The 12,629-nt window shown below is 39.1% G+C and overlaps 1 protein-coding gene across 5 annotated transcripts in view; it reads right to left on the bottom strand.

Annotated features, from left to right (window-relative positions):
- Positions 1-4,755: 4,755 nt before the first annotated feature.
- Positions 4,756-12,629, bottom strand: part of VEPH1 (ventricular zone expressed PH domain containing 1) — a 254,356-nt gene continuing 246,482 nt past the window's right edge. Inside the window, exons 14-15 of one of the 5 annotated variants that reach the window (XR_004285805.1) lie at positions 5,343-5,489; positions 4,756-5,257 (exon numbers count right to left, since the gene is read on the bottom strand). Coding sequence is in view for 4 of the 5 variants with exons in the window: in XM_032343587.1 (XP_032199478.1) it covers positions 5,436-5,489 (54 nt within the window). In the remaining variant the exon portion in view is untranslated. Of the gene's footprint in view, positions 5,490-10,184; positions 10,535-12,629 lie in introns of those variants that run through there. The other 4 variants (XM_032343587.1, XM_032343600.1, XM_032343626.1 and 1 more) reach the window with 4 other exon arrangements.

Raw genomic sequence — 12,629 nt, 5'->3', positions numbered from 1 at the left:
ATCTTGGTGTGGATGCAGAGAAAGGGGAACCTTCCTACACTGTTGGTGGGAATGCAAGCTGGTGCAGCCACTCTGGAAAACAGTAGAGAGGTTCCTCAGAAAGTTGAAAGTAGAGTTGGCCTATGACCCAGAAATTGCACTACTGGGTATTTATCCCAAAGATACAAATGTAGTGATCTGAAGGGGCACCTGCACCACAATGTTTATAGTAGCAATGTCCACAATAGCCAAACTATGGAAAGAGCTGAGATATCCATCGACAGATGAATGGATAAAGAAGATATGATAAACATACACACACACACACACACACACACACACACACACATATTATGCAGCCATCAAAAATTAAATCTTGCCATTTATAACAATGTGGATGGAACTAGAGGGTATTATGCTAAGCGAAATAAGTCAACCAGAGAAAGACAATTATATGATCTCACTGGATATGTGGAATTTGAGACACAAGGCAGAAGATCATAGAGGAGAAGAGGGAAAAATGAAACAAGAGGAAACCAGAGAGGGAGACAAACCATAAGAGACTCTTAATCTCAGGAAACAAACTGAGGGTTGCTGGAGGGAAGGGTGGGTAGGGGTTGGGGTGGCTGGGTGATAGATATTGGGGAGGGTGTGTGTTGTGGTGAGTGCTGTGCATTGTGTAAGACTGATGAATCATAGACCTGTATCTCTAAAACAAATAATACATTATATTCTAATTAAAAAAAAGAAAGAAAATACTGGCTTACTGAGATACACAGATTTTCTAAATGTTGATATGTTTAATTACATTAGACAATATCAGAAAATCACCACCAAGTCATCAGAGAATTTTTGAGATATTGAGAAGCTGTCAAGCTCGTATTTGGATTGAAGTTTTCAAAAATTCTAGTTTTTCCTCATTAATCTTTTGAGAAAATGTCTGCCAGATACCAGAGACTGAATGAATTGTGGTTTGTCTGCCAGTCATTCTTCCAAATGAAAACACTATTCCATGACAAAGGGGCAATTTGTTTTGCACCCCAAACAACCACAGTGATTTCGGAACCACTATTGCACTTGGGTAGGCAGCAAAAGTACTTTGTGCTCACTCCCCATTTGACAGACGGAATACAAAATAGATGAGTATGTAAGAGTTGAATTTTTTTTTTTATAAAGATTTTTATTTATTTATTTGACAGAGAGAAATCACAAGTAGATGGAGAGGCAGGCAGAGAGAGAGAGAGAGGGAAGCAGGCTCTCTGCTGAGCAGAGAGCCCGATGCGGGACTCGATTCCAGGACTCTGAGATCATGACCTGAGCCGAAGGCAGCGGCTTAACCCACTGAGCCACCCAGGCGCCCCTGTAAGAGTTGAATTTTAATAAAATTAATATTCTTAAGTGATTTATTAAAATCCCCAATGTGCAGTGGTAATGAACACAACGGCCACAAGTACAGCTGGGTGCCATTGTCTTGATCTGTGTGAGGCACCAGGAGCTTTGCCTACCGTTGCTTTTATATCATCAGTACAACTGACAGCACAATGAACATGGGAAACATGTCTCTGTGTTATTACGAAAATGGTTTTGACCTCATGGATTGCCTGGGGGTCAAGAGGTCTAGGCAAGTCAGGGATTTTGGGGTCACAAAGAAATATTTGACTTTGCACATCAAGAACCAGAGTTTTCCTATATTTTTGATCATGGCAAAGGCCAGAGACAGACACCACCCAGAAATAAATACGGAAGTGGAATGGTATGCGAAGAAATAATGTGCAGCAAAGAAAATCAGCTAGAGATATATCAAGATCAGTAAGTCTCACAAACAAGATCCTTAAAAACAGAGCAAGTTTCATGCAATATGACACCATTTATGTAAAGTCTAAATACATATAAAACAATACCATATATTTCTTAGAAATGCATATCTATGTAGTAAACTTGTATAGAAACATATTGGAATGATAATTACCAAACTCAAGACAGTCGTTATCTGTAAGGTACGGAAGGAATTGCATTTAGGGAGGAGATAACACAGAGAGCTTCCAAAACATTTTCAGTGCTTTTTTTTTTTTTTTCTCTGAAGCTGAGTGGTGGTTTTAAGGGGTTTATTGGATTATTCTTTACAGCTCTTTCTATTTTGAGGAATTTCATCATAAATACCAGGCTATCTACAATCATATTCTTTCTTGGTGTGGAGTAAAGTGATCACAAAGAAGAATTACAATTAAAACTTCAGCAAGCAGACAGGACATAGGGGCGAACTTCACAGTAACGGTGTAATTCTCTGTAATAATACCTTCCCCCACAAAATATTCAGCTATACAGGTTTGCTTGTTGTCCTGGGATAATGACTAGCCAAACTTATTCTTTAGATAGTTTAAGATTACCCTCAAGGCATCCATTCTCATCAACAGAAATCATCTCTTAACCTCTCTGTTTGGTTACAGGTATAAGTCTAATATGTCTGCTCCCACGGCGTTCCAGAACATCAGTTTAATCTCTTGATGTTTTCAGCATTCTCAGCACACAGAGCTCTGTGTACATCTGCTATTTTAATTCCCTCTTCAGGGGGCCCCCTGCCCTCTTGACCTTTGCTCTGTTCTCTGGACTTTCACCCACCACTGCCCTGTCCCCCCACAGCCTGTCCTCTCCCGTGGTTTGGAATTTAAAACAAAACTGGCTGGCTTTAGTTAGTGGAGGCAGAGAACAAAATAAACAGAATTTTCATGATAACTTTTTCATTTGGGGGGACAACCTCAAGTTTCTTCCAGAGGCTTTTATTTAAAACAACAAAGATAAATTTTTACAACTCTTTGCTTTTTTGAAGCAGATATCCTAAATATGGAAATATTGTATAAAAAATAATAGAGAATTCTCACTCCACTTGGATGGTCCTGTGAAAGGTTGCTTGGAAGTTGCACAGTATGTCTGTTCCTTTTTTCAAAAATGTATTCCTGCCATAATTATGACTTACAGATGCTGTCTGTCTGGGTTATACACCAGCCTATACCCAAATTACTTTTATTTGTTCCATATACTAGTGTTGTGCTATTGGTTTTCACCTTAGAATGTTATTTTTTTTTTAATGGTAACAATCCATTAACTAATATGGTTTAAAAAAATCCCTTGTTACCCATTTTGTTTCCTGTAGACCATTTTGCCCTTTCTGTCACCCCAACCCCTCGTTGACACTAGGCAGGAGGAGTTCATTGCCTCAGAAGAGGGAAGCTGAAAAGGAGTTACAGAGAAGTAACAGTGAATTGTCAGCTTTTGAATTTCAGAATAGATTTCTGAGACTCACTGTCAAGGTAATACTTTGAGAAAATAGGATTTTGTCTCAGAAGGAAAGATTTTGATGTTAAAAATATTCATGATTCTGAAGAACCAGGATATGAACCTTGTTGCATAAGTAATACATTTGGGAGTACTGTGGAGAAGAGGAATGAGGAAAAACCCGAATCAGTGGAGAATCCTCCAAGTTTACCACATTTCCCTTGATTTGACGAAAATTACATTTTTTTTTTTTTTTTGCCACCAGGTGAAATGGGATCAAAACATAAACTAAGTTCAAATACAAAGAAATAAAGAAGTTATGTTATTTACATGTTTAAATTAATGAGCTGGTGTTTGTACCTTACACTTCCTTATAAAACATGCTATAGTCCTTATCAAGGAGATATTAAGGCCATTTAAACAATTTTTTTCTTTAAATTCAAGTTAGTTAACATATAGTATATGATTAGTTTCAGAGGTAGAATTAGTGATTCATCAGTTGTGTAGAATGCCCAGCGCTCATTACAGCAAGTGCCCTCCTTAATGCCCATCACCCAGTTACCCCATCTACCCACCTACCTCCCCTCCAGCAACATTCTGTTTGTTTCCTATTGTTAAGAGTCTCTTATGGTCTACCTCCTTCTCTGTTTCACCTTATTTTATGTTTCCTTCCCCTCTCCTATGTTCATCTGTTTTGTTTCTTAAGTTCCACATATGAATGAAATCATAGTATTTGACTCATTTTTTTTGCTCAGCATAATACCATCTTGTTCCATCCCCATAGTTGCAAATGGCAAGATTTCATTCTTTTTGATGGCTGAGTAATATTCCATATACATCTGTTTCTATATCTATATATCTATATCTATATCTATATCTATATCTATATCTATATCTGTATCTATATCTCACATCTTCTTTATCCATTCATCTGTCGATGGACATCTGGGCTTTTTTCATTTTGTGGACATTGCTGCTAACCAATGTTGGAGTGCATGTGCCCCTTCAAATCACTATTTTTGTACACTTTGGAAAAATACCTAGAAATGCAATTTTTGGGTTATAAACTATCTCTAGTTTTAAATTTTTGAGGAACCTCCATACTGTTTTCCAGAGTGGCTGCAGCAGTTTGCATTCCCATCAACAGTGTAGGAGGGTTCCCTTTTCTCCGCATGCTCATCAACATCTGTTGTTTCCCGAGTTGTTAATTTTAGCCATTCTGACTGGTGTGAGGTAGTATTTCACTGTGGTTTTGATTTGTATTTCCCTGATGCTGAGTGATGTTGAGATTTTTTTCATGTGTCTGTTGGTCATTTGGATGTCTTCTTTGCAGAAATGTCTGTTCATGTCTCCTGCCTATTTCTTGATTGAATTTTTTGTTACGTGGGTGTTGAGTTTGATAAGTTCTTCTTGGATTTTGGATACTAGTCCTTTATTTGACATGTCATCTGTGAATATCTTCTCCCATTTCATAGGGTGCCTTTAGTGTTTCGTTGATTATTTCCTTTGCTGTGCAAAAGCTTTTTATCTTGATGAAGTCCCAATAGTTCATCTTTGCTTTTGTTTCCCTTGCCTGTGGAGACTTTTTTAGCAAGAAGTGGAATCCATTGTTGATATATTACAGTGTTCTCTTTGTGAGGCCCTACAGGAAAAATTTTTAGGTGTTAGTTTTGGGAATATTTTCTTCCTTTGGGTAACTGGTTTATATTTAGTCTGGGAAATTGTATGAATTTACTCATGAATCTGACTGAACGTCTCCCTCAAATTTGCTTGCACAAAAAGACAGAGTCAGCTCTGAATATTACCTACCTTTTGTGAGTGAGTGGAACCTCATGGCATGCATGTTACCTACTTACCTCATTCTGGTGACTATTCTTCTTTTCTTGTTTCCTTTTGTCTTATGCCTTTACTTACTTTCAATATGGTTGGACTTTGTGGGAAGCAGACTCTGAGATGGAATTTAAGGTGCAGAATGTTTCTTAAGGAGTCCCTTTAAAATTAACACCTATGGAAGGGAGTGAAGAGGAATCAAGATTGGGGAGGGGAAGAAGTTGAGCTTTGATACAGTCCCAATAATAGCCTCAGAATACCTCAAAGGGAGCTCTGGAGCTAGAATGGCCCCCAGGGTTGTCCCAAATTGAGCACGAGTAGCCACATCTTTATAGTCCTCCAGCAACCATTCATTAGATGTCAAATGCTCTAATTAGAGTTGTGACATTGGGGATACTGAGGCAATCCTTGAAGGGAATGACAGCAAAAGGGTATTTACCAAAAGTACTCCTTGCAGCTAGAGGACCAAATTCTTCATTCATGGGGGCATTGGTGGTACATCAGTGCTATAGGCTGAATATTTGTGTCCCCCAAAATTCACATGTTGAAACCCAATCTCCAAAGTGATGGCATTTGGAGGTGAGACCTTTGGGAGGTGATTAGGTCATGAGGGCAGAGCCTTCATGAATTGGATTAGTATCTTTACATATGAGACCCCAGAGAGCTCCTTCATCTCTTCATCCCTTCTGTAATGTAAGAACACAGCAAGAAGACACCATCTATGAACCAAACACCAAATCTGTTGGCACCTTGATTTTGGATTTCCTAGCCTCCAGGACTATGAGAAAGAAATTTCTGTTGTTTATGAGCCACCCAGTCTGGAGTAATTTGTTATAACAGCCTGAATGGATTGAGATACTCACTTTTTTTTTTTTTTTAACCTAGAATATATTTTAAAAGAATTACAGATAATTTTTGGAACTGGGCACAAATAAAATAAGTAGATAGAAATGAGTGATCCTTGTTCTCATCCTCACCCATTGATGTTGTCTTTTATCTTAACTTTGATCCTGAATCTTTGCATATGCTCTTCCCTAAGACTAGAATGTCCTTTCACTTCTTTGACTAAAGAAGTATGAATGTGTAAAAGAAGAATGTGTAAAAGAAGAATGTGTAAAAGAAGAGTGGATTCCTTCTTCAAGACCCAGAATATCATCACCTCTTCAGTGGAGGGTTTGATGACTCCCTCCAGGCAGGGTCATCTGCTTCCCACTGTGTCTCTGCCATGGCCCCTACATCACAGCTCTGTGATACTTTCTCTGCTGACAAGACTTGCCCTCAAACCTCACCCTCTTTGGTGTTCACCTTATAAACAGTGCTGCCACTGACCCACTGCTGTAGGCTGAATATGGTGCCGGAATATGGTGCCACTGGTGCCGGAATCCCGAGGGTGCTTCCTATCTGTCACCAAGTCCTGCAATATTTTTTCTTAAATATCTCTCTGGCCTTCCATTTCTCTCCATTTCTGGTGCCCCTCCCTCCTTTCAAGCTCTCAATACATCTCTTGCCTATACTATCTTAATAGCCTCCTTTTTCTCAGTTTCTATTCTTGCTTTCCCAATGGAATGGGTTGCATTCTTGACACAGCAACTAGAGTGCTCTTACAAAAATGAAAAAGAGGATTAGAGGTACAAACTTCCAGTTATGAAATCAACAAACCACAGAGATGAAGATTACAGCCTAGGGACTATAGTTAATAATACTGTAATAACATTGCATGGTGACAGATGATGACTACATATCTGTGGTGAACACTGAGAAATATAAAGAATCGTTGAAATCAATATGTTATAAACCCAAGATGAATATAACATTGCGTGTTAGTTATATTCCAGTAATAATAATAATGATAATACTACTACTCCTAAATGCTGATCTAATTGTGTCACTCTGTTCTAACCTGTCAGTAGTTCCCCCTCTGGGCCTGCATGACCTGTCCACCTCCCCAGCCTCACTACCCTCATCAGTTTTCCTCTCTCTGCTGCCATTTTCGGGACACAGTGGCCTGTTTTGATTTCTCTGATGGGCTGTGCACCTTTTCTTCCTAGGATCTTCTCTCACTGTGTTCTTTCTTATCTGCTTTTTCTCCACCTCTTTCAAAGATTAGAACTCCTGTTCCTTTTTCAGATCTCAGGTTGACTGTCCCTAAATCCCTGACTAGGTCACGTGTCTCATTTCATGGATCTCTATCTACTGTGCTTCTTTGTAGTACTGGTCACATGGCAGTTTCATAGTTGATTAAGGAAAGACTTCATCATCTTTTTCTTCTACTAGCATATAAATTGCACAAAGGCTGGGACACCTGATCACCTCAGGATTCCTAATCCATAGTCCAGGACATAGGAGGTGCTTTATGTTTTGATTTACCTACTGGATAAATATGTATTTATTTACTGAGTTTCTTAAAGGCATGGACAATTTATTAGTCATCTTTGAGCCCTGATGCCCTACCATAGTATCTGGCATATATTGGATGCTCTAAATACTTGTTAAATGAATGCCTGAATCTAATTGTTTGAAGGGTTGCTGGGGGGTGGGGCAGAAGGAACAGACATTTTGTGTTGCTGCAGGGGAAAGAAGCAGGACTTACAGTTAAAAATTAGAGAAAGGCAGAATTTTTTCCAAAAGCTAATTCTAATAAAAATAACATAACAGAAATCATATCTGAACAATTCTATTGAATGTGTTTGGGTTCTGGGATTATGGGTAATTGTTACTATATTTTGGTAGTCTTCTTGTGTTTTCTAACTTTTTCTATAATACTATATTGGTTTCATATGCAGTAAATAAGTAAATTCAGTAACTAAATCAGACAAAAACTACTTTATAAAGATATGGACATGTGACAAGGCAATGGGCTCTCTGTCCCTAACAGTGTTTGAATAGCCAGGAATGACACCTGCCAATGGAGGGACCTCTCCATTGGGAAGGGGGAGATTGGAGCTCACATGCCCTAAGATTCTTCTGACTCCAATAGCCCATGATACTGTTTCCCACCCCAAATCTTTTATTTATTTGAGAAAGGGAGAGACTATAAACAGGGGAAGAGGCAGGAGTGGAGCGAGAGGGGGAGAGTCTCAAGCAGACTCCAAGCTGAGCGTGGAGCCTGACTTGGGGCTTGGTTTCAGGACTCTGAGACCAAGAGTCTTGGAGGCTTAACCAACTGAGCTCCTCAGGCACCCCAGCCCATCATACCTATTACCTGAATGATAGATGCTGAGTCCCCTTTCTTGGAAGAACTTGGTCTAACGTGCTTGGCTGCCTTCCATGCTTCCAGTATTTCCTCACATTGGAACCTCACCATGACAGGATCAGCTGCAGTGCGATTTGATCTGTATTCCACTGAGGCTGATATACAGCAGGAGTTACTGATGGCAAGATCATGAATATGTGGGTGAGAGTTGTTTGTGTGAAGTGTAAGGTGTCTGTCTGAATTGTTTGAGTGAATCCTGATTAAAATGTTCTCAAATCAGCACTTGAATCACACATACCCTAAGTATTATATTTAATGGCTAATTTTTAAAAAGAGACATTTCCAAACTGTGGTTTTGGTTAAATTAAAAAGATGGGCTTTGTTCTGATTTGTGAGTTTATAGGCTAGTTTGGCAAACAAGACCATTGTTTTTCACTCTGAAGAGAAAGGGCATTTAGACCATTTCCTCCATATTACAAAAGGGAACAGAATACTCCCAGAGGAAATCTGGTGTGTAGAAGTGAATCTCTGCCCAGAAAACAGTGGAACTCACATAAAGGTCTTCTGATGACATGAAATCCCAGCCTAGACAGATAAACAGAGACAGAGACAGAGAGAGAGAGAGAGAAAGAAATTTGAGATAATGAAATAAGATTGATCTCTATAATGCATGCATGAAAACCATTGTGTTATTGTCATCACACCAGTGTAAAAGAATATACGTGTGTACATGTGTATCAAAGTGTACTGTGGACATCACTGACGTGAGTAGACTGATGGTCAAAGAGCAAAACAAGGCAAAGAGGAATTCAAAAGGGAAAAATGAGAAGTCACTGTTATTACCACCCCATCCTCCTTAGTTTCCAGTGAGATGTTCAGGAGCACTGTTATTCTAATGAACAAATGAGTCTGCCACTTGTATGAATATTTTCTATTTTTACATTATTTGACTTCTTTGTAACTCTTCCAGGTTCTAAGTACCAAAGTGAATTCTAATTATTTTATTGATTGAAAGAGGAAACGCATTTTCTTTCTATTGGATGCAAGATTCTAAAAAGGTTTGCCCACAAAGCCATAAGGAACCATGTAAACACAATGTGTCTGATTATCATCTTACAGAAAAATGCTTAAGAAAGTTCTAGAATTTCCAGCTCCCCCTCTCCATACCCTCAGAAAGTTTTTCTTTGAAGTAGACAAGTTCAATATGTGCTGGGTTGGGGGTATAGAATGAGAAGAATGTCCATATGCAAAGTGCTCTGCAAGGCTAGAATCTCATGGTGCAACCCAGGCTCCCTAAGGCCTCTGGGGGAGCTAGTCGCCTGTTCTGCCAAGTATATGGCTATAGGGCCTTAAATAACCTGGTAATAGAAAAACACAAATGGGGAGGTCTCAAAAGCACATTGAAGAGAACCCTCCTCACCTGGGCAAGTACCCAAGAACAGGCAGCCCTGGGAATTAGCGTGCTCTGTTGAATGTCCTACAGACTTCATCATTTCCATCTGCTCTGCCCTGTGCTCCCTCTACTCTTCCCTGGTTCCCCAGCTTCCAACTTGGCTTGAGGCCCTGCCTCCCTCATTTTGTCTCTGGTGTGGTTGACCTTGAGGGCCTCTTCTGGAAATTCTCCTACGTGGTCTGGAATTTCTCCTTAGACACCATCCTAATTTCACCTCCAGGCTCTCCAATTTGTGACAATGGGTAAAAGACACACCAGTGTGCTCACCCTCACTCCTGCCACCTTGGCCCATTCCCTATTAGCTTCCCTGCCAAAAAAAGGAAATTTGCATAAAGGAGAACATGGAAAGGCAGATACAGAGGCATTGAGAAATGGCTTGTGTGTGGATATTAACCATCTTTTTTTCCCATCAAAAGAGAGTGTATGATGGTTAATTTTATGTGTCAGTTTGACTGGCCAAAGGGATGTCCAGATAGCTGGTAAAGTATTATTTCTGGGTGTGTCTCTGAGGATGTTTTTGGACGACATCAGCATTTTGAATCATTAGACTGAGTAAAGAGATTCACCCTCACCAATGGGGGTAGACATCATCCAACCCATTGGGGGTCTGATTGGAACAAAATGTCAAAGGAAGGGAGGATTCTTTCTCTCTTCTTGAGCTGGATGTCCATCTTCTTCTGCCTCTGGACTTCAAACTCTAGGACTAACATCTCCCTGGTTCCCAGGCCTTTCAACTTGGACTGAATTACACCACTGGCTCTCCTGGGTCACCAGCTTGCAGATGAGAGATTGCGATTTCTTACCCTCTGTAAACACATGAGACAATTCTTACAATAAATCTCCTCTTACATATCTATCTCTATATATTCTGTTGGTTTTACTTCTCAGGAGAACCCTGGTAATACAGAAGGTAAGCATTCACAGAAATGGCTGATCCCATACCTTTGAGAATGGATGCATTGGGTGCATTTTAACCATTTAAAAAGATTTAAAAGTTTCTTATATATGCAATATGCTTTATTGTTCACAAAAATATTTACATACAGTTTTGATTACTATGAATCAAATCCGCATAGAACTCTTAAATTAATACTTACTTTCACTCATTTACTTAAATTTTTTTCTCCCATACTTTCAGTTCTGAAACCGGGAGGTGTCTTATATTCAGTGGCGTTTGGCAGTTGTCATCTCCTAGGAATGAATGTGACCAGGTGTCATTCAAACTTGGTCCCAGTTCTTTGTGTTGTCATTTCAAATGAGTTACCTGTATGGTCGACACTATATGTATTAATTGCTGTTTAGTATGTCCTAAAAATTATAATATGATTTGACTTTGAAACAAAAAGTTACCAGGTACACAGGGAAGCAAAGAAAGAGTGGAATGAATTGTGATATTTGGGAACCAAAGAGCCATCACAGCAGGTCCCTATGTCTTGCAATTCAGCCACTAAATATTTTACCCAATGAAGGAAGGTATCAATATGTAGAGAAGGCTGAGTTTCATTTTGTTGCTGAAATAGATACAAAAGAATGACCTATCACACATCACTCAAGGTACCCAAAGTCAGAAGAAACTGCCCCAACTCTCAGAATAGGTAAAAGACATTTGGAAGTAAAACACCACTGATTAGACTATTATTAAGACATGGCATCATAATTTCATTTGTAGGATTTTTTCCTCCCTTGCTGTTCTGTAAGAAATAATGTGCCATCAAGTACCTATTCAATTAAAGGTTCTCTACTGGATATTTTTACTTGACATTTAAGCCTCGCATCAGTTCTTCTCCATCAACGTCATTATGCTCAACCTAGAGATAAGAGATGAGTCATTTACTCAGGTTGGTCATTTAGTTTTGGTAGAACTAGGACTTGAATCTTCATGTGCCCATTAACAGAGCCTGTGACACCTTCTCTAGCCTTCACGGCCTTGGTAGAAGTCACTCTGATTTCTCAACTCCTCTGTCCTTCAGAAGCACCTTTGGGGAGGAATGGTCCCAAGAGGCCTATAAACGAGCTATTCAGGAACAAGATGAAATTTTGGGTTTTTCTTAGTTGTTCATCTAAAAACTTAGATTTGGGGACTGGAAATCCTGGCTTGGGCTTTTAAGCCTCAGATTTAAAATCTTGCCTAGGGTCCTTTTGGCTTTGACTTCTCTGCAGTGTACCACAAATTCCCCTCACATGTTCTCTTAAATCATCGTGCAATAGTTTCCTAAAGGCAATTTGTAAATGTAAATTTACCTTTAAATTTAAACATAAATCTCTCAAAGGTAGTTTTTCAACTGGGTACTCTTCATTTATGCCTGAGAATAAAGTTACAATAATAGGTCCAAAAGTGCCTACAGAAAATAGGTGAGTTGGATAACCCAATAAATGTCTCTAAATATCACCAGCCAAGGATTTTTCAGAAAACTCATGTTAGAAAAGTATTGAACATTTATTTTTACCAAACTCCAGGTTCTCAAGAAATAACCAGATGAGAGTCTCATATATAAACGTTTGTTTCCACAGCTATCTGAGAGGGAAAAAAAGAACCAAAATAAGATGAAAATGAAAACCACTTGAATTTCTAACCATAATTGTAATTGTATTCATCCCAACATTTTCAAAGGTTTAAACATGTTTTAAAAAGTGGTTTCTTCTTAGATCAGAATCAGGAACTGTGGCCCTCTTGGGAAAGGCCAGTCTGTGGTAAGCTAGCTGGCAATAGGGATGGAATTGCCAGAAATATCAGTGGGAAACCGACCAGTCTGGGATTCTTGTCTGATTCTAAACTCAGGAGAATTTGCTTGCATTTGGAATTGCTACTACCTCGTGGAATGAAACCAGGAAGATCATTATTCACACTTCATACATTTCTTTCTTTCTAGATTTGGTTTAAAGGCTCTGCGATTTGCATTC

The sequence above is a fragment of the Mustela erminea genome, chromosome 1 (assembly GCF_009829155.1).
Source record: "Mustela erminea isolate mMusErm1 chromosome 1, mMusErm1.Pri, whole genome shotgun sequence".
NCBI classification, from domain to species: domain Eukaryota; kingdom Metazoa; phylum Chordata; class Mammalia; order Carnivora; family Mustelidae; genus Mustela; species Mustela erminea.
Note: the sequence above shows the minus strand (reverse complement) of the source record. Positions and strands in the feature narration are given on the sequence as shown.